This window comes from Haliotis asinina, chromosome 3 (genome assembly GCF_037392515.1).
Source record: "Haliotis asinina isolate JCU_RB_2024 chromosome 3, JCU_Hal_asi_v2, whole genome shotgun sequence".
Taxonomy (NCBI): Eukaryota; Metazoa; Mollusca; class Gastropoda; order Lepetellida; family Haliotidae; genus Haliotis; species Haliotis asinina.
In genome coordinates, this window is record NC_090282.1 from 58555640 (window position 1) to 58583407 (window position 27768).

The 27768-nt window shown below is 40.7% G+C and overlaps 1 protein-coding gene across 1 annotated transcript; it reads right to left on the reverse strand.

The window, feature by feature from the left end:
* Positions 1-328: 328 nt before the first annotated feature.
* On the reverse strand, positions 329-26186 carry LOC137276934 (arrestin domain-containing protein 3-like). Its single transcript, XM_067808585.1, has 7 exons — positions 25946-26186; positions 13831-13977; positions 11710-11936; positions 9352-9534; positions 8138-8320; positions 6444-6627; positions 329-2396 (listed from the first exon to the last, which is right to left on the reverse strand). Exons 1-7 carry the CDS (start codon positions 26061-26063, stop codon positions 2248-2250), a joined length of 1191 nt encoding a protein of 396 aa, XP_067664686.1. The 5' UTR covers positions 26064-26186; the 3' UTR covers positions 329-2247.
* Positions 26187-27768: the final 1582 nt, after the last annotated feature.

Consider the following 27768-nt stretch of genomic DNA (forward strand, 5'->3'; position numbering starts at 1 on the left):
CAAATCGACCCCACTCCTCAAAACTTGGATTTTTAAAATGTACTGATTGTTCTTTCATGTAAGAAAAGGCCGCAAAGTACAAACTTGATAAAAAAAACCCTACAAACATACGAACATCCTGCTATCAACCGAGATTTACAGAACAATATACGAACTGGATTTGAATTTCATTCAGCTTATAAAATTCAGCATGGGCTCTTTTTTAAACAAAGATTTCAAAGAAAAACAACATTGCAAAGATGTTAAAACGATTGTTTATTAGAAAATAGAGATGTTTTGAACAGATTCATATTTACATTGCCAAATGTATGTTCAACATGACGTTTTAGATATACCTGTCATTGTCATATCAGAACACACCTCCCCTTAAGAATACATTTAACAAATTATAATAACAGCGAGGTGCAAGCTAAGACCTCATGGGAAATGTTTCCGGCACGTAATGATATTTTAAATTTGGATATATTCATTCTGATATTAAAAGTGCACAACAATATAACATCAACGTACATATCACATATATACGTGTTTATTCCTGTGACTAAGTCATACGTGTTTATTCCTGTTACTAAGTCCACTAGGTCTGAAAGTATAGTTAACAGGATGTAAAAGCCCGAAGGTTCGAATGTTTTCATCGAATTTATGACACGTTGCAAGTGGGAGATGGGAGGATTTGGATGGATGTGTTGATACATTGTAAAACTATTGAGCGACCAAGAAAACATCTTTGATTCTAACACCAGTCTTTGATGAACAGAAGTGTTCACATTATGTAACACATGAACGTATGATATGTTAAATGCTAAGTCAAATGTCTAGTTATTGCTGAATATTTGAAGATCTACTCCAAATTTGTAGAATCGAGTGTATATGTGCTGACGAATGATGGGCATATTAATTACACTCCCAATATTGTATTGATGTGCATGATCCAGTACTGGCGTATTTGTAACTGAATTGTTCAGACGTTTCGAATTCAAGGAGCAGTTAGAGCTGCAATCATTCGTGCTTGCAACAGTGGCAGACACTGTGTGAGCGAACGTTTGCTCTGACTTCACAAATATTGCAGCAATTTGATGGCGCGGGATATACTATGTTATCTTAGCTCACATATAAATGTCGGTTTCTGATTGACTAAGCGTTCTTCTATTATTTTTCTATATGAGAAAAGATTTGCCTTGCATTCCAATAAATTAATTTTTACAAAACGTTAAAACGTAGTCAGGGCTCAGGGAACAAGAACAAATACCCATGCCCCGTGTATCGTTTATGGCATGTCACTTTTGGATCAAGCACAACATAATAACACGTGAAACCCATGATAACGTGTTATATCTCGACACATCAGGATGGCTCACACTGAGTCACATATTGAACCAGTCATGATAAGTATAGGTAATAATCCACATAAACTAGGGGTAAACTGAAGCATGATCCATATTTGATGATGGCTCAAATGAAACGGAGAAAGTATGTTCATTCGAGAGTGCTGAATTTTGTGGGAAAATGTAAGTGATGATTTGGATTTAAAGAGATCAAATGATGAGTGTGGTGTAAGGTTGTACGTGGCCACTAACATAACCCAGGTCCGGTACTTTTATCACAGTTCAGGTAAATAGTAACAATGTAAGGCACCTCCAATGTAACATGTAACACATAACACGACAAACCTTAATACCACAATACAGACACAGACAGGAGACATCGATACACTGGCCACAATGCTTGTGAGAGAAGGCACGATATAAACTGACGGACAAAAGAAAGTATTCAGAGATTTCTTAAAACTTCAATTTGAAATTGAACCATTTGACTTTGTCTGTATTACCACCAGCAAGATTAATATCAGCGGCTGGGTATAAAGTTGCAATGGTTTAATGATGACCATTATGATTTTGCATCCATGTAACCAAAAGTATGTGTCGAGAACCGCACATTACTTCACGATATAGCTTCGTGTGAACTTCTGCTTGTATGTCGACAAGAGACTGCACTAGCATTGCCCTTTTGCTGTTTTCACATTTACACAGCTGGCTTGGGTAAATGTGGTCAAAGGCAGTCTTTATTAATAGCATAGGTGTCACTCTGATGTGGATTGAGAGAGCGAGGTCTTGCAGCGTTTATCAGGGGAACAGGGAAATTAGTTTTCACAGGCTGTTTACCACTAACCAGTCCTCCTGTGCCCTCTGAAAGGAAACGGGAGATTATAGTAGCTTCTGCTTTTGTAGCATGTTTGAGTTACATCCTCTAAGATGGAGGTGCTGATGGTTGAGCTCTTTCTCCCCAACTGTAAAAGGTGTACACTGGTGTAAAGTTCATATTGCCTTTGGTGTGCTCATCGTCATCCTCATCTTTGATGTTCACTGGCCCAAACACACTTTCTGCGTATGAAGGAGCTGAAATGACCAATATCAACGTTGTACAATGAACAGGAAACTGAATAATGCATTGTTATATGCGTCTCCATATATACTACTAGGAAACGTAAATTAAAAACAAAATTCTAAATGTTTCTTGGAAGCATAGACATTGTTTCCTGGCAATGATTTGGCTGGCGCAATGGTTTGCTGTGAATGGTAATAAAGAGTACACTGCCTCTATACCCGCAACAGGTGTATATGAATAAGGTTATTCAGGGTTCAGTTTATTTTCCTTTGATAAAGAAACATGGGCGCGTGTTTAAAGAAAAACTAAATATACATACATTAAAATACTTGACTTATTTAATAAAAGATGCCGACTTTTGGCCAAACAGGGACATGACTTCAGTTCGTTGTATCATTTACATGAGTGTGGAATCAGTAAGTGCAGGCATTCGTCTACATTGTACACCTCGCCTCATGACGATATTCGCCTTATTAAAACTGAGGTAATCCCTGCAGACACTATCCCAATCTATCTGATAAGCCTTGCATGTGTAGTGAACCAGTTTTACATCTGAAAACATGACATTTCTCTCTGTGTAGGAACGCTTTCGTGTCATCGATTAATGACTTAAACAAAATGTCACTTCATTGATTTTTTTATTGAAAATCATTGTACTTGTTCACCCAGTGTTGCCTTTAGCCTGCGCAACTTGTTTAAAAACTTAACAGTACATTATGTTTACTTCTCGTGACTCTTCAGTTTGATAATTTTTCATTTCTTATCAACATCGATGAGAATTACTGCGGTAATAGATTTTTTCAAAGCTCAGTGTGGAAAACATATGGGCCTCGGAAAAGAAATTGATTGAATACATTATGTTCCATTCGTACATCTGTTTAACGCGTTTAGTCATTCAGGCAAATAACTGCTTTGGAGACAATAAATACAAAATCAAATTCGATCGAACTAGAGAAAGAACTGTTACAAAAGATAATGCTGTAATACATCCACGTTGAACCGTTTGAACATCAGGAAACATTCAAATGATTTTAGTGTATACATATCGAGGACATTTCAAAATTTGATGCATCAAAATTTGTGTCCGACGTAAATTTCGTAATTTGCTTGGTATATTACGTTCCGAAGTGTTTTTTTTTTTCAAGTGAACAGCTGTCTCGCCTTTGTGTTTCTTTATGCCGAGGGTCACGAGTAGGGCCGATTACAAAACGCATGCTCTATCTCTTTATGGCGGGTTGTCTAGTCCACAAACGATTGTTCAGCTCCGCTGTCACACAGCTGTAAAACAGACACGGACTCTGTCATCTTTTCTCTCTATGTTGAATCGACTGGTCCACAATCGATTGTTCACCGTACGCTGACATACGGCTGTAAAATTGCTGAGTGTAGCGTTAATCAAGCAGACACACACGTGCTGTGCAAGCGTCGTATTTCTCTGTATCATACCTGTATGAGGCGTTAATCAAGTAAACAGACACGGCTTCTGCAAGCGTCGTATCTCTCTGTATAATTCCTGGATGAGGCGTTAATCAAGCAGACACACACGTGCTGTGCAAGCATCGTATTTTCTGTATCATTCCTGTATGAGGCGTTAATCAAGCAGACACACACGTGCTGTGCAAGCGTCGTATTTTCTGTATCATTCCTGTATGAGGCGTTAATCAAGCAAACAGACACGTGCTGTGCAAGCGTCTTGTCTCTCTGTATCATTGCTGTATGAGGCGTTAACCAAGCACACACACGTGCTGTGCAAGCGTCTTGCCTCTGTATCATTCCTGTATGAGGCGTTAATCAAGCAGACACACACGTGCTGTACAAGCGTCTTGTCTCTCTGTATCATTCCTGTATGAGACGTTAATCAAGCAGACACACACGTGCTGTGCAAGCATCGTATTTTCTGTATCATTCCTGTATGAGGCGTTAATCAAGCAAACAGACACGTGCTGTGCAAGCGTCTTGTCTCTTTGTATCATTCCTGTATGAGGCATTAACCAAGCAGACACACACGTGCTGTGCAAGCGTCTTGTCTCTCTGTATCATTCCTGTATGAGGCGGTAATCAAGCAGACACACACGTGCTGTGCAAGCGTCTTGTCCCTCTGTATCATTCCTGTATGAGACGTTAATCAAGCAGACACACACGTGCTGTGCAAGCGTCGTATTTCTCTGTATCATTCCTGTATGAGGCGTTAATCAAGCAGACACACACGTGCTGTACAAGCGTCTTGTCTCTCTGTATCATTCCTGTATGAGGCGTTAATCAAGCAGACACACACGTGCTGTGCAAGCATCGTATTTTCTGTATCATTCCTGTATGAGGCGTTAATCAAGCAAACAGACACGTGCTGTGCAAGCGTCTTGTCTCTCTGTATCATTCCTGTATGAGGCGTTAACCAAGCAGACACACACGTGCTGTGCAAGCGTCTTGTCTCTCTGTATCATTCCTGTATGAGGCGTTAATCAAGCAAACAGACACGTGCTGTGCAAGCGTCTTGTCTCTCTGTATCATTCCTGTATGAGGCGTTAACCAAGCAGACACACACGTGCTGTGCAAGCGTCTTGTCTCTCTGTATCATTCTTGTATGAGGCGTTAATCAAGCAGACACACACGTGCTGTGCAAGCGTCTTGTCTCTCTGTATCATTCCTGTATGAGGCGTTAATCAAGCAGACACACACGTGCTGTGCAAGCGTCGTATTTCTCTGTATCATTCCTGTATGAGGCGTTAATCAAGCAGACACACACGTGCTGTACAAGCGTCTTGTCTCTCTGTATCATTCCTGTATGAGGCGTTAATCAAGTAAACAGACACGTGCTCTGCAATTATAACTATGCAAAACATTGCAAAACGAGCCGTTAATAAAGCGAACGGACATGTGCAGTGCAATCGTATTTCTTTGTATCATTACTGTATGAGGCGTTTATCAAGCACACAGCTACATGCTCTGCAAGTGCCATTCCTGTGTGAGACGTTAATCAAGCAAACAGACACCTGCTCCGCTAGCGTCGTATCTCTCTTTACCATTCCTTGAATGAGGCGTTAATCAATCAAACAGACACGTGCTCTGGAATCGTATCTCTCTGTAACATTCCTGTATGAGGCGTTAATCAAGCCAACGGACACGTGCCCCGCAAGCGTCGTACCTTTCGATATTGGATTATCTTGCCCACAATCCTCTTTTAGATTTTATTTTCACGTCAAAGTATTTTGTCGCTTTTATTTTTCTCATCGTGCCTGTTGCAGACGTATTACCCTTACCCTCGTCAGTACTTTCCACAACTCTTATAATATTTGGGACAAATGGACAGCTGATAAATGGACGTTATAAGTGGACCATGTGTACAAATGGCATTATAAACCGAACAACAAAAGAAACGCAACGCTGGCTATTTGTCAAGTTTTTAGATAGAAGACACAAACATGAACACTTACTGTGATTTCATGTTTGCGAATATGCATTTCGTTTACTGTTCAGTATATAACACATGCATTTTGACCGTCCTGTCATTAGCTATACTATCTTGATTGTAAAGTGTAACTCAGTCAGGTCAAGTGTCGAATATGATGTGCATTGTCTCAACGTTGATGTTGAAATATAGACATCGATTCATAAAATAGGGAGGTAACACATTTTGAGGAATAAAACATGAAAAATGCGTCATTTGAAATGGACCGATACTTTGATTGGCAGATCATAAGTGGGAGATTGACTGTTTAAACAGCCATGTAAACAAAAACAAATGGACAGTAGCTGTTTTGGTCTGAACTGAATATCAACGTGATCAAAATAACCCACAATTCAATCATTCTATTACATTCTAACCTTACAGTTAACAATATTTAAGAATACGAAATAAAAAAATGTAAATGTTTTTAATTTACTTGAATGCGACCAGTTTAGAAAATGTATCAAAATTCGCCAGTTTGCCTCGAAAGCAATATTTAAGATTATTATCACATGTGGTTAAAGGTACCAGATGACAAAGGTACCAGGAGCTAACACGATAGCAAAGGTTGAAATGTGTGTTTTATCCAGAATCACAACGAGATGCAACTCACGCATTGACGGTAGCGGTGATGTTGAAGATGGCCGACTGTCCTGATAAAGCTGAGAATGGTTCATGTCCTGGGTTACAGGAGCCAACCCGTATTGCTCCAGTGTGTATCTGAGCGGTATTGATCCGATGATCACTCGCAAAGGTATTTCAAGCTGAAAGCCGGGTCCCGCCGGTTCAACACATAACTGAAATATTAAGGCCACTCTTTAGCGCTGAGTGCGTGTTGCAAAATGCAAATCTTACATTTGATAGGATATTTAATTAGCAGAAACATTCCGTGTCATCAAGTTCTTCCCTTGTAGCATGCGCAGTCGTTAAATACAATGTACGTTAAAACCCCATATACCCCCAAAACCTCAGCTCCACCCCAACACTCCGCAGCTCCATGCAGCAAACTCTATCACAAAGCTATTTCAGGCTTAAAGAATAATTTTATTTTGAAATACACCGGCGGAAAACGTATCGTATTTCATGGAATGCTTTGTAAATGTTATGCTAACGGAAAAAACACATCTCCATAATATTTGCCATGATCATTCGTCTGATTAACATGTTATCCTAACAAGTTCAGTGACACACGTCCCCAGAAAACAGGAGACGGACAACACAGTTGAGAATTTCAGTGTTTGGGTGTGATCATCGATACATCGATGCAGACGAGGGAACGACGGTGTAAGATAACTGAAACGTGCGTTCGAAATGTGTCACATGTCAACGTAAAACTGGTACAACTTAGCTAAAGCTAAGGGTAGGTTCTCTTCCTGTCGTATACGTCGTTGTCTTGAGAAACAGCCGGAGATGCAGAGCAGAAGAAGTTCCGGCCATGTGGGTGGGCATTGTCCTAGGCCTGTTTTAACGTGACGTTACGTCCCTGTTTTTGGGGTACATTGGAAAGAACATGGTCTCAAACGATGTCGCATACACCTTTCAAATTGCCAGTGATGGGTTGTGCTCTCCCATGACTTGTGATGACATCCCCCATCATTACACCCCTACCTCCAATATTGACAACGTTGCAACCGAGTGTAGAACGAATCGCTGAACCGTTGTCCTGGATGCCTATAACCATTTGGATGATTGTCATTGATGTCTAGATGGATGCTGGACCAATATATTAACTGTATTTTGCCACTGTCTTATGCCACTTATGTTGTCCGTAATCACCGTCAGCCCTGCAGACTATCAACTCAGTGTATCAACCGAATATGGTTTTGTTGACATGGTGAGTTAGAGAATGAGTTTGTTTTTTCGTCGCTTTTAGCAATATTCCAGGAAAATTACGACGAGGGACACCAGATATGGTCTACACACACTGTGTCCATGTGGGGAATCGAACCCCGATTGTCAGCGGGTCAAGCGAATGCCTCAAACGATAGCCTACACCACTATCCTAGCATGAGGATGATCATAGAAAGTACATAAAGTCGTCTAAGAGAAATGATATTGCCTTTCTATGAATATTATTCTCATAACATTTCAGTTGTGCCGCCATTCTTGTTGGCATCAAGGCCGTGTTGCCATTAGAAATCTTTGTGTATATGTATTAAAATATACGTTGTTTTATTTTGAAGTATATTAACTTTCACTGAACTTCAAATGAAGCACAACTATTTTTACTAGATTAAAAGACTGGTGTAATACTTATTTCCAGGCGAAAAAAAATTCCTAGTAACCACTGATAAACTGCATGTCTACCTTAACAAAGTACTCGAGGGCTATTATTCTGCACCCAGGTAGCTTCGAGGGCGGCACTGGCGGTATTAAAAGCGGGTCTCCGTCCCAGGTATCGGTGTCACCAGGGATGATTTCACCACGTGAGATTTCGGCGATTTTCTGGACGTCACTTCTTGACTTCCGGGTTGCGTGGTAGTATCTCACCTGGATATGACATGACAGATTGTGGATTCAATTATAGGACCAATGATACAAGTTCTCACCATGAAGTTGAACTTTAGGATTACAATAAAAGCATTTTGATGATTCTTTTTATATGGATGTTGACGAGGAACAATCAGTGTTTGAAATGTCACAAACGTCGATCTCATGGTAATGAATCGTTCAGAAAATGGCTGCCGTACACAGCAGGGAGCATTTCTAGTTTGCCTAACGACATATACGATACGCGGCGACACTGGGCTTTGAAGCTTCAGATCTATCAAAAACAACATGCTGAACCGAAACAAAGCCAAATGTTTTTAGACTGAGTTATGAAAATACGGATCCCTAAATTTCAGAGCAGCAATCTTTATGCAACAAAATGTCCGGTCGACTGAGGAACAGGTCTTACAGTTGAAGCAATACCTCGCCGAAATGTCAGACCCATCACGACACTGTTCCTACAGTGAAGGACCCGTGAAGTTCCGGCTGGACACCTGATCAGGTGTGACTCGCCGAGTTGGCTGGTGCATGACATCGTATCCCAACTGCGTAGATCGATACTTATCACTGGATTGCCTGGTCCAGATTAGATTATTCACAGACTGCCGCCATATAGCTCAAATACTTCTGTGTGCGGCATTAAAGAACCAGAACCCAAAATGAAATACTTCCTGCAGTGGAAACAGTGCCTTAACAGAATGTTCCATCCACCAAGAAATATTTCCTGCAGTGGAAACGGCGGATTAACAAAATGCTCGATCCACCAAGGAATACTTACTGAAGTGAAACAGTGCCTTAACAAAACTTTCGCTCAACCATGGAATACTTTCTGTAGTGTAAACAGCGCCTTATCATAACACTCGATCCACCACGGAATATTTTCTACTGTGGAAATTTTGACAAAACGCTCTATTCGAATCGTTCACCTACTAGGAAGAAGAGCGCCTTAGCAAAATTCATGCACGGAATAATTCACAGAGTGGAACCAGTGCCTTAATGTTTTGTGTCCCAGGACCGTCGCCTTTACTGACCATGTACAACTGTGCGTATGACCTCTTCATTCTCCGATTGCTGTGATTGATGATCTCGCCTTTGATAGGGATGGTTTCCCCAGGTACATAACCGCAGCGATCAATCTGGAACGTGCAGCTGATTGGTCCAGATTTGCAGCAGAGGCAACACAGCATCTTCTGACCTTCACCTCGTATTCCATCCTGCAATAGCAATTACACACGCAGTACAGAATCATATTTTCCTAAAACTGAATCCTTTTATTTTCCTGCTCTGGTGTTTTTAGGATGCATCGTACTTGCCAATATGCCAACGTTCTGAAAAGATTCGAATCCTGAAGATTCGGGTGAGCATTGGTCTTGAGAAAACCGTGTTTGCCGAAACAGTGTGTGAGTTTAGTTGTATATGCCGCACTCAACAATATTCCAGCCATACGACGGCGGTCTCTGTAAATAATTGTGTCTGGATCATACAATCCAGTGATCAGCAGCATGAAAATAGATCTTCACAATTGGGATACGATGACAAAAGCGGACGACTACTGCGACAACATTGCCGTCTAACATGCTCTTCCGGTGAGCGCCCTGTCACGGATTTACTAATAAAGTATGAACTTATATCATTTGGACTATTTGTCAATGCTAAAGTATAAATGGCTGCTTTTCGCATCAACTTCATACATGACCTTTGGCTTCAGCTGTGCATAAAGCAGAACTACCCTCCAACCAAAGCAACGAATAAATAAGGTCTGAAGAAAATTATTTCCATTCATCTGAGATCCCGCTTGTTTCCCACGTCGTCAATAAACAAATACAACATTTGTTCAAACGTACTTTCTAACCTAAAGAAGAATCAATAACCAGTTTTCTGAAACCATTGCGGGACACGGTCAGGGTTGGTTCTAGTTTTTATTAAGAAACAAGTTTGTTTCTGCAACAGTAAATTCCTTTCACTTTCAAGTTTGAACATCCGATGATTTTATTCTCCCGTCAGCAGCGGCCCACTTCAGGAAAGAAAACAATCTTTTGAATATTACTGTAATCGGTTTAAGCCAATTCTGTCACGAGTTGGCTGGTGAATTTTTTTTCAAAATATTATAGTACCACGGGATATTGTTACATGTACAGTGGTAATGGCTAATTTCCTGAACAAATGTACACGATTTAGGATTGTTTGTTTGTTGTTTAACGCCATTATTGCAGCCATATGGCAGAGGTCAGTAAGCCAATGACAAATAATACATTCCAAGAAAAGTGTGAAAAATAAACACTCGATTCCTATTACCCTTCACCACAAAAAGAGACTTCTTTCACTTGAGAACGGTATGTAGAGATAGTTATTATATGTTACCATTGACCATGGAAATCAGTGACTAAAAGCAAGGGGAACGACGGCACCAACGGTGTATTTGTACTGTAACATGCATTCATCGTAACAATAAAGGAACTGCTACTGGATTCTTGTCTTTATGGTGGCTGATAGGTTTGCTAGATCATTGCTATATTGCCGGATATGTCCACTCGTTATACCATAACGTAGCAGGCTTTCATTTTATCGCCATATGTCAGAGTCGCGTTGTGGGATTGTCTTGTCGTAGCGTGTTATTTCCATGTCGCATCGAGTCGTGGTTTTGCCATGTTGCCTCGTGGTATTGCTATGTTAAACCGTGGTTTTGCCATGTCGTCACGTGGTATTACCATGTCATAGCGTGCCGTTGTATCACCATGCCGTCTCGTGTTATTGCTGTGTCGTCTCGTGTTATTGCCATGTTGTCTCTTGATATCGCCTTCTGGTCTCGTGTTATTGCCATGTCGTCTCTTGTTATCGCCTTCTGGTCTCGTGTTATTGCCATGTTGTCTCTTGTTATCACCTTCTGGTCTCGTGATATTGCCATGTCGTCTCTTGTTATCGCCTTCTGGTCTCGTGATATAGCCATGTCGTGTCTTGTTATCGCCTTCTGGTCTCGTGATTTAGCTATGTCGTCTCTTGTTATCGCCTTCTGGTCTCGTGTTATTGCTACATTGTCTCTTTCATTACATGTCGTGTCATGTTATTGCCACGTCTTCTCGTGTTAATGTTATCTGTGATCTCATTTTGTTGTGTCATGTTGTGTCATGTTATCGCCATGCAAGTCGTTGTGTGTTATCGTCATGTCGTTGTAACTGCTTATATCGCGTCGTACTATCCCTTTGTCACGGTATCGCGTGAATGAATATCCCATAGCTATAAGGGATGGCTATAATCAGCCATACAACTTTCAAAATGAAAGTGTTAAATAAATAATAAAGGTTTGTCTAAACAGATGGTAAATGCTATCTGCAATAATGTACGAATATCAAGAAGACACTGTAATAGCAATCTCTTCCGTAAAAACCTACCATACTCCCAGGCTCGTTGTTGAGATCCAGTGGGTTAATCACCGTGAAGGCTTTCTTCGTTGTATGGTCGAACTTCCATGGCTTATCAATGGTGCCACTCAGCCAGTACCGCACCCTCCCTACCGTCCCCTCAAACGAGGAGGGGATGCCAACTGGGAGCTGGTACTGAAAAGGGTATGTGTGACGGCCTGCAGGTAGGGAATGGTTGTCTCCCTCTATGTGTGGAGCTGGAAGTTAGAATGAAGATTCATCACTATCAGTGACTGTGTTTAGTTATACGCAGCCTCGACCAAACAGTCCAGTGATTAACATCATGAGCATCTACCTATGCAGTTATGATGGGATGTCATGCATGAACAAAGTCAGCGAGTCTGACCACCCAGTACCGTTAGGCTCAACTTAGGACAACATCGCTAAGTGCGTAAATGGTTAGCTCGCCAAGATGGAGACCAGGGTTCGATTTGCAATGTGGAAACCTCAGTTTTTGGTGTCCTCCGCCGTGTTGTTGGAAAAGGGGTGAAACTAAACTCACTCACTTATCACCAACGTGTCATTGTTGTTAGCGCAACGAACATTACGTTCACAGTAATATGGCGGGAATCAGTTATTGAATTCATCTGAGACAGCCAATATAGCCATATTCTCGAACCGTTTGTAGAATTCTGAACTTTCATCATAGCCAATGTGTTAAAAATGGGTTTAAAAAGTTCGTAATGCTACAAATGTTCAGAGAATCGCGAGAATGTACGACGGAGTACCCATCACTTTACCCAGGATGCTTATCTAGCCTTTTTTTTGAACTTATTTAGTGTCAGGCCAGCTAATCTCTAAACATTCATAGCCAAAGAATCCTTAAGTTTGATCGCAACCAATGTGTAAAGAATAGGCTGGCTACGGACGTTCCGAGCAAAGCCTGGGGAACCTTTTGTGAGAGGCATGTTACAATACCCAATATGGAACCGTCATTTCATTTCCTGTCTATAGGCGTCACATTGTTGTGTTAGAAAACTAATGTGAATAACAAATCGACTGATTGCTTTGACAACCTAGAATGTATAAACAAAGACAAAGGCTGGACGTGATTCGTTAGTTTTGACTTATCCTTGGGATATTTTGCGAAGACATAAACAATGAATTTCACGGAAGATATTTGTTGAATCAGACAAAAACTATTTATTCATAATCTTGACATATCAAGATGTAGTTTGTGGCTTCATGCTTGTCAAAACATGCGATCAGCCTGATTTATAGCACTGGCGTACCCAGGCATAGATGTCTCAAACTGAACAAGATGACGAAAAGTACAATATAGAATGTTGGCTTTAGTGACGCGCAGAGTTATTACTTAGTGATCATTATGAGTGAGATACTTGAACATCCGGGTTAGGATTGGTCTTCAGTAACCCACGTTTGTCTGAAGATGCGATGACAATGATTGAGTGGTCAGGCCCACTGACCTGTTTGACGCATGTTAGTTGCGTATTTCTATGCTCATGATATCAATCACTTTAATGTCTGGTGAAGACTTGATTATTTACAGATCTCTGTCATTTAGCTAGAATATTGCTGAGAGCTTCGTAACAAAGGAAGCGAAAATGTATCTGATAAATGGTAAATGGAACAATGGTAACGTTAAGAACACAGCTGTTGGGTCTACACGGTATGTACATCACGCCAGTTCACACAATAGGAGCCCGGTGGTGCAGGTGCAAAGAAGTTTGCACTGTTTTAATTTAATATTCGTCTCATTCTGTGTAGCCAAATGTTTCAACATCTTGGGATGCTTCACATAAACATAACAATACATAGTTCAACATATCCATTCAGATACGACCCAGGAAGGTCCGGGCCTTCAGCAACCCATGCTTGCCACAAAAGGCGACTGTGCTTGTCGTAGGAGGCGACTTACGGTATCGGGTGGTCAGGCTTGCTGACTTGGTTGACTCATGTCATCGGTTTTCAGTTGCTCAGATCGATGCTCATGCCGTTGATCACGGGATTGTCTGGTTCAGACTCGATTATATACTGACCGCCGCCACAGAGCTGGAATACTGCTGAGTGTGGTGTAAAACTAAACTCACTCACTCACTCACTCACTCACTCACTCATCCAGATATATACCTTTTCCAAACAGCACGAACACATAGTTGATGTAGGTCTCGGTGGCGGAGTAGATCTTAGTCACCGTCTTCCGGTTTTTCCCTGTCCCGGAAGTGTGGCTTTCTGTCCATCTTACGTCAGCGCCCCCGTACAGGTGAAGCCTTACTGCTGCAGAAAGATACACCCAGTCAAGAAAGAAGTCGTGCATTAGGGAAGGGGCAGTATTTCTCCAGAGCTCAGTAATCTAGGGATGATTCATTTCTAACGGAGTCTTAATACGAGGGCCGGTCAAAAACTTCTAAGCCAACTTAGGAGTGTTGTTGGACAGTGTTCTTCATCAGCATTTCTAGTTATTTAACTCAAATACATCAACTGGTTAGAAAGCGACAGGCCCTTAAAGCATACTGGGGTATACATACGAGTACAGTAGATTTGAGCTCTTCATTACCGACACAGCGTTTTCCACGGAGAGGTGCCTTCAATTTTGGAAATTGGTGAAAGTCGCTTGTGGCCAGTGCAGTTGAATATGGAGGATGAGGAAGTTCTTCGAAGCAACATCGATGTACTGCAGACTTTGCCAATCGAGAGGTGTGAGATTGTCATTGTCATGTAAAAATCAGAATTCCAGTCAACATCTCTCACGTTGTACTCGTATGTATACCCAAGTATGCTTCAAGGACCTGTTGCTTTCGAACTAGTTGATCTATTTGACTAAAGGTACTGGAGATGCTGATGAAGAACACTGTCCAACAACACTCCTAAGATTAGTTGTTGGCACCAGTATAGAAGCTATGTAGACTTAAAACTGTTTGACCCGCCCCATAAATATCGTGGAATGACATGTTTCGTTTCTAAAAATTGTTTTCCACATCATGACACGAATGCATGGAACGTGGGAATATGTAAAGCATCATGTCTAATTGGTCCTTATCTTCAGCTCTACAGTTTGAGACACTGATATCATTTCCAAGATGTATAACGTTATGAAGATTCATGGAATTTTCTTCAGGAGAGTAAGACGTACCTCTTCCATCATATGATAAGAAGCAGGATCAAATACTCAAATAACCGTTGCCAGTGAATGGGTATGTTTTTTACGCCGGTTTTTACAAATTCCAGTTCTGCATGGGATAAATCTTTCGCGAGGTAGAGCATCGGCGCTTGAATGTTCCCTGTATATTTCACCGATATTTCGCCTGTATCAACAAATCTGACGTTACATTCAAAACATAAACTTAAACCATTCACTGACAGCGTTTCTTCATGCTGTCAGCAACAGTTGCTGCAACCAGTCGCAATGATCCGTACCGCAATGTGAATGTTCCCACAATGACCTTGTTACCGTCTCCGTTGAAAATGTGACAGATTTTAATCATGGGTAAATGATGAGTGTGTCAGTTCAGTTTTCCTCTGCTGTATAGCGTTCTAGCAATATCACGACGGGGGATGCCAGAAATGGGCCTTACACCCTGTACACTGAGGGGAATAGAACCCGCACAAACGCTATAGGCACTAGGCTACCCCACCAGCCTGTTTACGTACAAGAGCGTACGTGGGGCGTACTCTTCGGTAAAAATAAAATCTAGAATATATGTTTCTTTGTAATCTTACAACATTGCTCATATAAAAAGTCATTTCCATCAGAACAATCAATATGGCTTCAATGAAATACTCTCATGTTTAAATTCCGCATAGTAAATAAACCTAGTATTAATCTCCTGATTGAAGTACAGTAGAAGCTTTCAAAACCGACATCTGTACAATCCAGCAAGTTGTCAACATCGGCATAAAATCAGTCCCATCCCTGGTTTGTACATTTATCAACAGCTCTACGATCCGGCATGCTTTTTTCTTCAGTCCCGATGAGTGCTGGTTTAGACAGCTTCCACTCTATACTTATCTAACAAGTTAATGGACCATTAGACGCTTGTGGGTGTTGAACAATAAACTTCAGACTTTGCCCGAACATATCACACCTTTGAAGCATTTCAGCAACAAGTACATCCAATAATCGCTTGAGGAAGATGGAGGAAAATGGACGCGTAAACAAAAGCTGCTTTCACGTCGACTAATAGTTTCGATTAGCGAATAAGGAGACACTTGAAAGACTGACTGTCAAACAACAAGATATGAATTTTGTGTGGTGGGATCGTATAGATACAGAATAGGCTGTTTATCGCAGAACACTTATAATGGTACATCCATTATCTGAATCAACATGATTTTTACACGACCGTGTTAAATATATTCATGGTATGTCGGTCGAACTGACCTTTGATCAATATGTTATATTTCATATACGTGAGTGTTGTTCTCTGAAGAAGGACTAGAAAGGGAGAACGAGAGTCATCTGTATTCGACACCCTGCCATCCCATGTGTTTATGTTTACTAGAAACCAAAACAGAATTAATTTTACATCAGCAAGGTTAGCATGCTTCTTCGGATCTGGCGACGGGGGGCAGCCATGTGGTCAAAGCGTTCACGCGTCACGCCGTAGACACGGGTTCGATTCCCCACATGGGTAGATTGTGTCAACCCCGCTGCTAGTGTCGCCCACCGTGATATTGCTGGAATATTGCTAAAAGCGGCGTTAAACCAAACTCACTCTTACTCATTCGGTGGAGTTTATGATGAGAACTAGACTCCTCTACATGTATATATGCAAAATTAAATTTGTATTGAAGACTAAGAGCCCTTAATTATGTGTAAGAAACGTCTCGCAATACATTATCAGCAATGAAAAGAATAAGTACGCTTATGAACATAAATCCAAACTAAAACATATACAGTAAAGTAGTCTGCCATTCAGACCCTGGAGCATATATATCCAAGAAAGTCATGCAAATCTCGAAAATGTAGGACGTCTAAATTTCCAAGTCTCAGGGCTATTTTTTAATTATATATTGATTTTTACTCTTAGCATTTCTCTGTAAAATATGTTCATTTCAGAGACTAGTTGTTAGTCCAACAGTAAAAGAACAGCTCATGATCAGTTTGACTTCCTTACCCCAAAATCATTGCAATCAATATAGTTTTACACAAATATACATAAGGACAATTGCTTGTGTTTACAAGTTGGAGTAAGTGATGGTTAATAAGTCGAAATCAAATTTAACATGAGCTGTTCTTTAATTTTCAGATTTCAAACTCTTTTACATTATCAAAAATATTTAAGGTGACACATTTATGGTTTCCACAAACATGTATGTTTTGCCCATCATACAATCGGAACTGGCTGAGCGTGTTCAACAATCATGCATTTTTTCATGAAAGCTGTTTATTCGCTTCATCTAAATTACCCCTCGTAAATCGCCAGAACTGTGCAGATTATTTCACTGGCAGCTTTCAGTACCACTAGCGTTGTCATGACGATGTCATAAATCACGAACTTCCGGTCATTTTACAACGACTGAAAATTGACATTAGTGACAGGTACACGCACAATATCCTGATTGTTTGCACAGATCGGTCAGGTGGTCTGCATGGGTTAATCCTGTGTTTCATCGGAGTTTTCATTACACTTAGTTCATTAATAGTATCCTGGTCTATTTGCCAGGTGAAAGCCTCTTTCACGTGTAGCCCTGTGGCTCGAGGCTAGTGATAGCCGTTGGGGTCATTTGTCAAGCTATTTCCGTAAATAACACGTCCTCATAATTCATCAGTCATTCAGCGAGGATTACAGAAGCTTTTGCTTTGTGCTCCGTTACTTCGATGTTGAAAGTCTATAAACATGTATTTCTAAGCTGTAGACACGTATTTCAAGATTATAGGCATATTTATCAAGACTGCAGACTATGGTAATATTGTCACGCCATTTTGTGACGAAGCACAATTTCTAATCATGTGGAAACCTAACGACAAAATATAAAACAATGAAAACTCAGATTGAGCGTATTGTATGTTCTATCCGTCAGCATGACACCAAAAATTTAAATTGGGGCTATATATTTATTTCACTAGCTTCACTAGTATCACTATTAAATCACACTTAACAGTTTGGTTTCAGAAATTACCCATTTCAGCAAACACTGAACATAAACTGGCGGGCTATGAAAAGTATACAACTGACACAAGAGACTGGACCAGACAATTATAACAGCCATCAATAACAGTGTAAAATCACGTCTGGACCAGGCAATGAAGTGATGAAAATGATGAACAAGAGAGTGAGTTTAGTTTTATGTCACAATCTGCATTATTCCTGCTATTTGGCGGCGGCATGTAAATACTCGAGCCTGGAACACACAATGCATGGCTCAACATCATGAACATTGATCTACACAGTTGGTATCAGAGGACTTTTGTTAAAGATCACATGCCACGTAAAATATAACTTTGCAGATTCTGATACCTTTCGGTGTGCACTTACCGTAACAAATCATCACAAATGCCAATGCAACCTATAAAGTTGATAAAAAAACGCGATGGAAAAAAGCCAGCGAAATCTGAGTTCAAACGATTCACTAACTTTCCCCGAGCGCTGGGTGGAAAAGTGGTTTCAACAGCTGTGCTGCGCTGTGAACGCATAACGCATGCGAAGTGAATAGGTTCGAGCAGCTGGAAACAGAATGCATGCCCGGAGTATGAGGTCGTGATAAGTAGTCTGATCTTGGTTGTGTACTCAAATAAGTAAATAATCTACTCGTTACATAAGAAAGCTCACAGAAAAAGCTCAATGTCTGGTTTATGGACACCTATATGTCTGCTTGCTTGTCTGCTAAAGACAATATGCAATACACAGCTTCAATCACTCACCACATGCAGTTTGAACACCTATTAGGACATACGCCATAAACAAAATAACTTGATTTATGACTCGTGCACCCAAGTCCTGTCTCTGCAACATTATGAAATTAGGCAGGTCTGATACTTGTACACATGACATGTTTTTATGTCTGTGGGTTGCAAATAAACTTCATCCATTTTTCTTGGATGACTGGATCTAATGGAAACTGGTGCAAACTCCTGTCAGTTTCAAGTCCCGCTTTGTTCTTGGACGAATGACAGTTTCCATCCACGCAGTAATTCACCATCCCTACTGAGATGATTTTTGATTGGGTCGAACTCACATTCAGTGAGTATGTATCTACAAAACCCAACATCTCTATATACATTCTTTATGGATAACAACTTCTTCTAGTTTCTGTGATTTTGTTTGACAACGGTATATGAATCCATACTGAAACGACGCATCAAGTACGATAAAAGAAGTTGTTAACCATAAAGAATCTTACTTTCTTGTGACTAGCCATACTTCTACAATGAGCCTTCAGCGTATCAGCCAAAAAAACAGCCATTTGGAAGCCGCCGTTACACTTCAGTGCACATCCACCCGCTATGACTGGGTCCGGTCTCCCGAGGGTTTCGTTTCGAAGAAAGTAAGCCCAAGTACAAAATATTGCACTTTTGAATCGTGACTGCACACTTATAATTTTGTTTATTTGTGTATTACAAGGAGCGATGTATATTATATGTCATGAATAAGTGATAATTGTGTTTTAATTATGTTTGATGTTTGGTTGCATGTGACCTTTAACGAAATCAGCGAGTCTGACAAACCGACTCCGTTAGCCGCCACATAAGACAATCATTGGTTACTAAGACCAATTCTGACCCGAATCTTCACTGGTAGTAGCAGCAGCAGCAGCAGCAGTAGTAGTAGTAGTAGAAGAAGTAGAGGTAGTAGTAGTACTAGCAGCAGCAGCAGTAGTAGTAGTAGAAGAAGAAGTAGAGGTAGTAGTAGTACTAGCAGCAGCAGCAGTAGTAGTAGTAGAAGAAGAAGTAGAGGTAGTAGTAGTACTAGCAGCAGCAGCAGTAGTAGTAGTAGTAGAAGAAGTAGAGGTAGTAGTAGTACTAGCAGCAGCAGCAGTAGTAGTAGTAGTAGAAGAAGTAGAGGTAGTAGTAGTACTAGCAGCAGCAGCAGTAGTAGTAGTAGAAGAAGAAGTAGAGGTAGTAGTAGTACTAGCAGCAGCAGCAGCAGTAGTAGTAGTAGTAGAAGAAGAAGTAGAGGTAGTAGTAGTACTAGCAGCAGCAGCAGCAGTAGTAGTAGTAGTAGAAGAAGAAGTAGAGGTAGTAGTAGTACTAGCAGCAGCAGCAGCAGTAGTAGTAGTAGTAGAAGAAGAAGTAGAGGTAGTAGTAGTACTAGCAGCAGCAGCAGCAGTAGTAGTAGTAGCAGTAGTCCAATCCCGTTGTGTTCTGACGGCATAACGGGTATGGATGTGATGGTGTGGTTGTATCCGTAGCATCCATTAGCACATGTGTTTCTCTCTCAAGTAAGTACGTTTTTCGTTCAGTGACTTTTGCTTGAATGCTTTACAGTCATCAATGTCATGTTACTTCCAACAAAAGTGACATTTGTTGCGAAAGCGGTTTGCTAGAAATCAGCTTGTCCTTCCTAAATCCTCTGCTTGGAACATGTCCACGGTTAATTTCAGTTTTACTCATCGCTTCTTTACTGAAGATGGGCTTAATCGCTGATTTGGCAGCAAAGTCAATGAACTCCAAAAGATCTTTAAATCAAATTATCCTGTTGCTTTGGATCCTACACTTGGTAATATGATCTCGCCATTTGTTCTGGAGGTATGTAGGCAACTTCTGTACAATAGCCTGCAAGTTGGGTGCATGGTTCAGGATGGTCACATGAGATATATTATTCATAGCATGTGAACATTTGGTGAGAAAGTATGAGAACTGTTTCAACTTCTGACTATCTTCTTGCCTAATATCTGGTCATGAAAGTACCTGATTGACGTACGCTGTAGACACCTTGTATGGATCACCGTATTCTCGAGCCAGCAGCTCCCGAGCCTTCATATATCCCTCCACTGGTGACATGTACAAACATACAGCTACTAACTCCTTTGGTTCTCTCTCCAGCATGCTGGTCCAGATAGTACAGTATATCTATACTGTTTGTGGTTTGAGGAACTATCCTAGCATCAAATGACATCATACATGAGCTATGTGCTGTTGGGTCACCTCTAAACTTGGGTACTTCAGACTGTGGTAACATGGCAGTTGTCATCTGTTTGTGGGTTTGCAGCACGTTACTCTGGGTAGGCTGCAGTGTTTGCTGAACAGATGAATCTATAGTATTCATAGTCAAAGGAGGATGATCTCGTATTGAAGGAGTGAAATAACTTGCATCTGGGTTCAGACCTTGCGGCTTGTATTCCGTCTGAAGATCTTCACTTTCAACTTCATGTTTAACAGAACCTACATCCTGACTAGTGACATTGGGGTGTGAGTCACCCTGTATCTCAGAGTCGATATCTGCATAAACTTTCTCTCTTGCCCTAGTCTTAGCTATTACTACATTCAACTGAAGCTACTTCATTTTACGTGTTTCCTCCAACATGTTCTTTTCTACAAGAAGTTCTGCCAACTTTGCCTTTTCCTTAGCTCGAGCCGATCTCGTTGAACTTGTACTTTTACCCGAAGCTTGAGAACCCCTATTTGACATATTATCACTTGTATCTGACAAAAGTCTCTCATTTGAAATCAAACTTTCAACTACTTTTCTGAAGCTGAGAATGGAAATCTCCTTTTCTTTATGACGTTTTCTCTCACACTCTCTATTTGTCTCTGAATCAAGCTGTTCATGATAGGAAGCAAAGTAAGTGTGATTATGTTTACACAAATCAATCAACTCGACAAAACAAAACTTCACTGAATGTAAATTGTCACTACCGCTGTTCAACAGTAATCTGGAAAGTTCCTTTCTCTTCTTGGCTGAAAGGGCTGCAATTTCTCTATTCGTCAACACTCGTAACCTTCCCTTAACTTTAACTTTAGTGTGGTCAGTCTCAAACTGGTCAACAGGAGATGCATCCTCACCAGAATCCACTACAGTCTGCTCATTACGATCTACATTATCAGCCTGTCCAGTCAATGCCAAACCACATGCTTCATCCTGCACATAAAACACGCTATCCCTTGTCGATGCCATCATCTTATATTTCACATTACCCAATACTCTGATCGTCAAATATTGCAAGAGAAAAATGTCCACAAATATTCACAAATATCCAATACAGAGTAGTACAAATGATTTTACTTGGCATTAAAGTTCTCCGTGGTCAACGTTATCCAGCCCCAGCATCTTATGGCAATGGTAGAAACTTTTTCGGAACTGATGTGGATGCAAGACACAAAATCAAAAACTCGCACCAAAAGTTTATTCTTTTCTATCTTAACCGTCATTACTTCTTTCCTTTGGCTTGATGAGGTTCAGAAAACTACGAAGCAAAAATAAAAACGTGCTAAGTAAATGATTCCTAACATCACTTCATGAAAATCTTAAGTAAATAACTTCAACCTTAACAATTACTAAATATATCAATAACATGCACAATTATTATGCATTGAAATGTCTTATAAATAACAAACAATGCTACTCATATTTGTGTCCATGCCCACTACCACACCTTGGTACAACATTGAGGTAGTGACAAGCCATGTGCGTTGCGGAGCAACACTAACAATCAAGGGAAGTAACCCGTTTTTACAAATGATAATACTTTTAGTAAAACTAATAACAGTTATAGCCTAGCTAGACTTTCTGAACCTCATCTGAACCAAATTTTACATTGAAAATTACCACACTATTCTAATACTTTGCAACATAAAAGTATAACATTTTGACAACAATTATCTTTAATGTATGAAATTATAAATTAATTGAAGAAAAATGTTTTCTGCATCAACAATGAACAATACGTGTGCTGTGTAGTGCATGATGCAGTATATGAGATCATGAGCTATTGATCTGATCTTATACTCACACGTCTGTATCATTGAACGACGAGTTACGGAAAATAATGGAGATGTGATCGTGATACGCATCTTATGTCATGACTAGACTGTAAATAATTCAAATCACAAACAAAAACTATAAAAGAAGTACACGCGCGCTGTGCAAGCGGACAAGTCTTACACAAAATGGAAATGAAATCGACCGTTGTAGTCCTATCAATACTTGATAATTCAATACATTTTCCACCATGCACAACGCGTTTGAAGTAAAGTGTGTCCAAAGTTATTCCCAAAGCGACAGTTTCGCCTCAGACAACGAAGCAGTCACTGGTCGATATTGTATACCTGCTCTCATAACATATGATATAATGGACGCATGTGGATGTCTCATTCCGTATCATGCATTCATTCATGTGCAGACTTAACAAGGAAAAAGATATTTACCTACAATGAATTTCATTGACTAATATTGATTTTCTGACATTTAATGCAAGGTAGAAAGAGTAATTCATTCATTTCTTAGATGCTTTTAACATCGTATAGTTTCTATTTAAGTCAATATTATCCAGAGAGTTGTAAATGATGCTCAAAGTTTTGTTAATAATGTGAATGCGAATGATTTTTGTTTTTCGGTGCGTTCAGTCTTTTAATAGTCGGGGCAACATGACATGTGACCCTGTGCATAGGGCGCAATGTTGGGCGAAGAGTGTTCTTGGATGCGACACTCCTGAGTGTTTTTGGGACCCCAGTCCTGCCACACAACGAAACACACGTGATACACATGGTCGTCCCTTAGGCAAGTGAATTTGCTCAAACCTCTGTTCACCCAGAACAAAATGGGTACCCGGTGGGATAGCTATAAAATTCTAGCGCCTTACAGACAGCTTGGGTTATCCGGGGTCATAATGTGCTGTGCAAATGCTTGGAGCAGACACTTTGTGCCTGGAGTATTTAAGGCTATAAAATACACATCTTATTATGAGTATTTAACATGGATATTAATCCAGGCTGATGGAGACGGATATAGGTGTCCTCAGTAAATACCACGAGGACTACAACGAACAAAGCTACTGTTCATCTTTAACTGGTGCGGAACTTTATTTATGTAAGTTATTAATCTGTCAATGGAATTGAGATAGTGGTGACATTTTATTGCAAAGATGTTTTTAGTATTCAAAATGAACTTTCTTGAAACAACATATAATTGTCATTGACACAGAATTCTGTGTTATTTGAAAATCACTGTTAGATCTGTCTTGACTGAAATTGGATACAGTTCCTGAGGTTTTGCAACTGGTATGGTGACAGAATGGTACGGGTAATGATTATGGTGACAGAACATTTATGTTCATCAATGAAACTCAGTGATGATAACAAATGTATCTGTAATTAAAACAGGATGTCCAATGCAGTCCCAAGTTTCTCCTTGGGATCTCCAGGTGGAAAATTGATTTGCATTTGCATACGCCCACCTTGTCAGGACCACCTTGTTAGGACCACCTTGTTAGGACCACCTTGTCAGGACCACCTTGTTAGGACCACCTTGTCAGGACCACCTTGTGTCATCTCTGTGGCTCATAACACACGCTCACGATACAGTCGAAACAGTACAATCGAGTGGATGTGGAAAGTGATTTGTAATCTATGTTTAGGACCAGAGTATCTTGACGCATTGGTAACACACGGACTCACAAATATATGTAGGTAGTTTAAACTAACGTATACCGTTAACGTCAACGTTCCTTCTCGATCTTCAACCACAACGTCATCGAGCTTCCATTGAGAGACAAATGCACAGAAGAAATTGCGTGGATGGATCACAGAAAATGATGTCAGGTGCCCTTGCTTGTATAGTTTACTAATGATCACTATAAACGGTTGTGGTGGCGAGTTGTCCTCTGCGTAGTGCTCAGGTCATAAATCAGTTGAAGAGCAGTTGAAGAGCTCGGACAGTGGATGGGTGGCCGTGTTTGGCAGTTCGGCTCCTTAGAGTTTCTGCGACGTCGGTCCTGCCCCACAACAAGGCACATGTCAAACATGTGGTGTCACACAAGGCAAGTGAATTTGTTCCAAACTGCCTCCGTTCACCCAGTGAGATAAAGTCATGTGACTATAACCTTCTAGCACCCAACAGGCAGCTTGGGTTATCCCGGGTAATAATGATGAATGATCAGTGTGTTAGCGCTTTGAGCATGCTTGTATGGAGATTAGCGCATTATAACACTTCACATTATAATTATTCTTGAACGCAAGCACACCCATGTTACAAGTCGCTCGTTTCATGATCATTTACGTCACGACATCCCTAGATCGTTGTAACTACGTCATCGTTCTGCAGGTAAACCAACCAGCCAGCCAACCAACCAGCCAACCAATCCACTAAGCCCTAATAAAACTGTAATTTGTTTTCAACGTTATTATCCGTTAGACTTTCTACAATTTTCTATCTGCTGATTGGTAATGATTGCTACCCCTCTGTTTTTGTTACAAAACACATTAAACACAAAACGTGTGCGAATCCAAAATGAGCATTGAGACTGATGTAATCAGGTTACGAGCAATGAGGATTGAGACTGATGTAATCAGGTTACAAGCAATGAGCATTGAGACTGATGTAATGAGGTTACAAGCGAACACGCATGCTGAGGCGTATCACGAATGAGTGAGTTTAGTTTTACACCGCACTCAACAATATTCCAGCTATATGACGACGGTCTGTAAATAATCGAGTCTGGACCAGACAATCCAGTGATCAACATGAGCATCGATCTGCGCAATTGGGAACCGATGACACGCGTAAACCAAGTAAGCGAGCCTGACCACCCGATCCCGTTAGTCGCCTCTTACGACAAGCTGAGTCGCCTCGCTAAATGAATGTTACAATTTAACAATATCGCTAAATGAATGGTACGGGTTGACAATATCGCTAAATGAGTGTTACAGGTCAACAATATCGCTAAATGAATGTTACAGATGAGCACTGCTGTTACGGTGAACGCTCCTGAAGCTTGATACAGGTGAAAATCACTGCTTATGCAAAGTTTTCGTTTAGGTAAACCAGATTTAAATAATATGATTAGCAAAAATCTTAGCAATTTCTTATTAAAAGAACCAATATTTCCTTCTGTGATTGAGTTGTATGTAATCCTGCCCACAGCAGTATGTCAGTTGCATCACAGCGTGCCAACTGGAAATGAAAGCCGTTAATGTCACGGATATTTGCCATTTTATCACTCAAAAAACCTGACACCATGAACATGGCCCCTCATCCTCCGCCTAAACCCGATTAACTCACACAAGCACATCCCAAATATCCGTCTTGCCTCACTGTCATTACCTTGTTAGGAGATGCAATACTATTTAATGTCGACGTGCACTCACCTCTCATTGTCATTTCCTTGTTCAAGTCAACAACAACACATCCCTCTAAGATCTGGCCGGGGTTGTACACTCCTTGCGGGTTGTTCAAAGTTATTTCAAATATGTTCAGTTTACCCATTATTGGAAAGATTACATTCGTCAGGAACGCTGCTCTGTATGGGGTATTAAAGTTCCACGCATCCCTGTCGAGTCTTACAATAATCTGCACCTTGCACCAAAGGTTGTGTCACATCAGCGAACATTCCTTAAGCTCCGCTAATGACAGCGGTTTCAATAGACATGACTGGAACCGAAATACAGAACAGGTGACAAACTGTTTTCTGCTCACCGATTGGCGCATTTGCGAGAACCAGACCGTGAAATGTAGGTTGGATTGCGAGCTCAAACCAATACCTGCTAATGGCAGCTCGCGACCGAGATCTTATACCTCTTCTTCTTTAAATACAAATGTTTTGTATTTCTTCTTTGCAACAATGGCAATACCGTCTTTATGCTATTGCTGATGAACGCAAGTATTCACTTCCTCGTTGCCACGGTAACGAGATAAACATCCTGACACGTGGGAATTAGATCTCATCGCGTTGACAGCCCCGAGGATTGCCAGGTTGGCGCCTAACTGTCGATGAACGTGTACATACAGACGCACCGCCTTGTCGTATCGCTTATTGGTGCATACTCGTCAAGGGCCATCAAACATCTCAGCAACTCGGATCTTTCAGCATAGTTATATCCTTTCTAGTCTATATAATGACTTAATATTGATCTTTAGCTCATATTATCCATGTTCTTTCCAGTTATTATTAATTCAAATCTGAAGAAAAAACATCAAAAGGGGATTTTTTACAAACGTTGGGAGAACATAAAAAATACATCTTGGATTATTTTTCTGTCGCGGGAAGAGCAACCTTTTCACAAATCAATTCCTGTTATTACAGAAACTGAAAACCACTCTATATCTTACATTTTTTATACGTCTTCACAGAAAGTCATAGGGGTTGTGGTTCAAGCGTTCGGTCGTAATACCGAAAGCCGCGTTTGGTTCCCACGGGTACACACTGTGAGGACGATTTCTGATGTGCCCGTGGTGATGTTGTTGGAATGTTGACAAAATGTTGCAATGTTGAAAAAACTCACTCATCCGTGTATATTGATCAGTAGAGAAAGGGGTGAGAGCACTACAGTGTTTCATCTCAGTGCGTCGAACTGCCGACTCAGATCACAAGAATACAGAGTGATTGTGTATGGATTCACGCAACTTTTAGCAATATTCCAGCAGCATCATTCCTGGAGACACAAGAAAGGGGCTTCACAGATTGCACTCACGTGGGGAAGCGAACCCGGGCCTTTAGCGTGACGGGCGAACGCCTTAACCCCTAGACTACCCCTCGCCCTCAAAATTAGAGAGATCATAACCCGTCACGTCAACGTGGCTTGTTCCGCTGCACTTATGATTCATTCATCCATTCCTCTGTTTCTATCGACAAAAATACCTACTAAAAATTAACACATGCTGCAAAAGTACATTCTCACATATGGCAGCCACGTTGTTACTGGCAGATCAAACTGGACATCATTCGTACAAAAGTTTCGATGACAGACAAAACAATTACACAATTCGATTTGAAAGCAAGCACTAACGGAATCAAACTGAGCAGTGAGCGTATCCAGATCACTATTTCAGCATTTCTGTGTTGTTCCATGTGATAGACATGTACACGAAACGATTTCCAATACAGATAGGAGGTGGGGTTGATCTAGGCCCTGCTTGGCTGAGACGAGGAGAATTAGATTTTCACCTGCATCATGGAGCAATACACACTGAG

Coding starts and splice junctions, on each gene's coding strand:
- LOC137276934 (XM_067808585.1), bottom strand. CDS start 26,063: ATGGGTAAACTGAACATATTTGAAATAACTTTGAACAACCCGCAAGGA. Junction 8,321..9,351: donor CATACGCACAGTTGTACATG/GTCAGTAAAGGC, acceptor TGTCATATCCAG/GTGAGATACTACCACGCAAC. Junction 2,397..6,443: donor ATCACCGCTACCGTCAATGC/GTGAGTTGCATC, acceptor TGGTCATTTCAG/CTCCTTCATACGCAGAAAGT.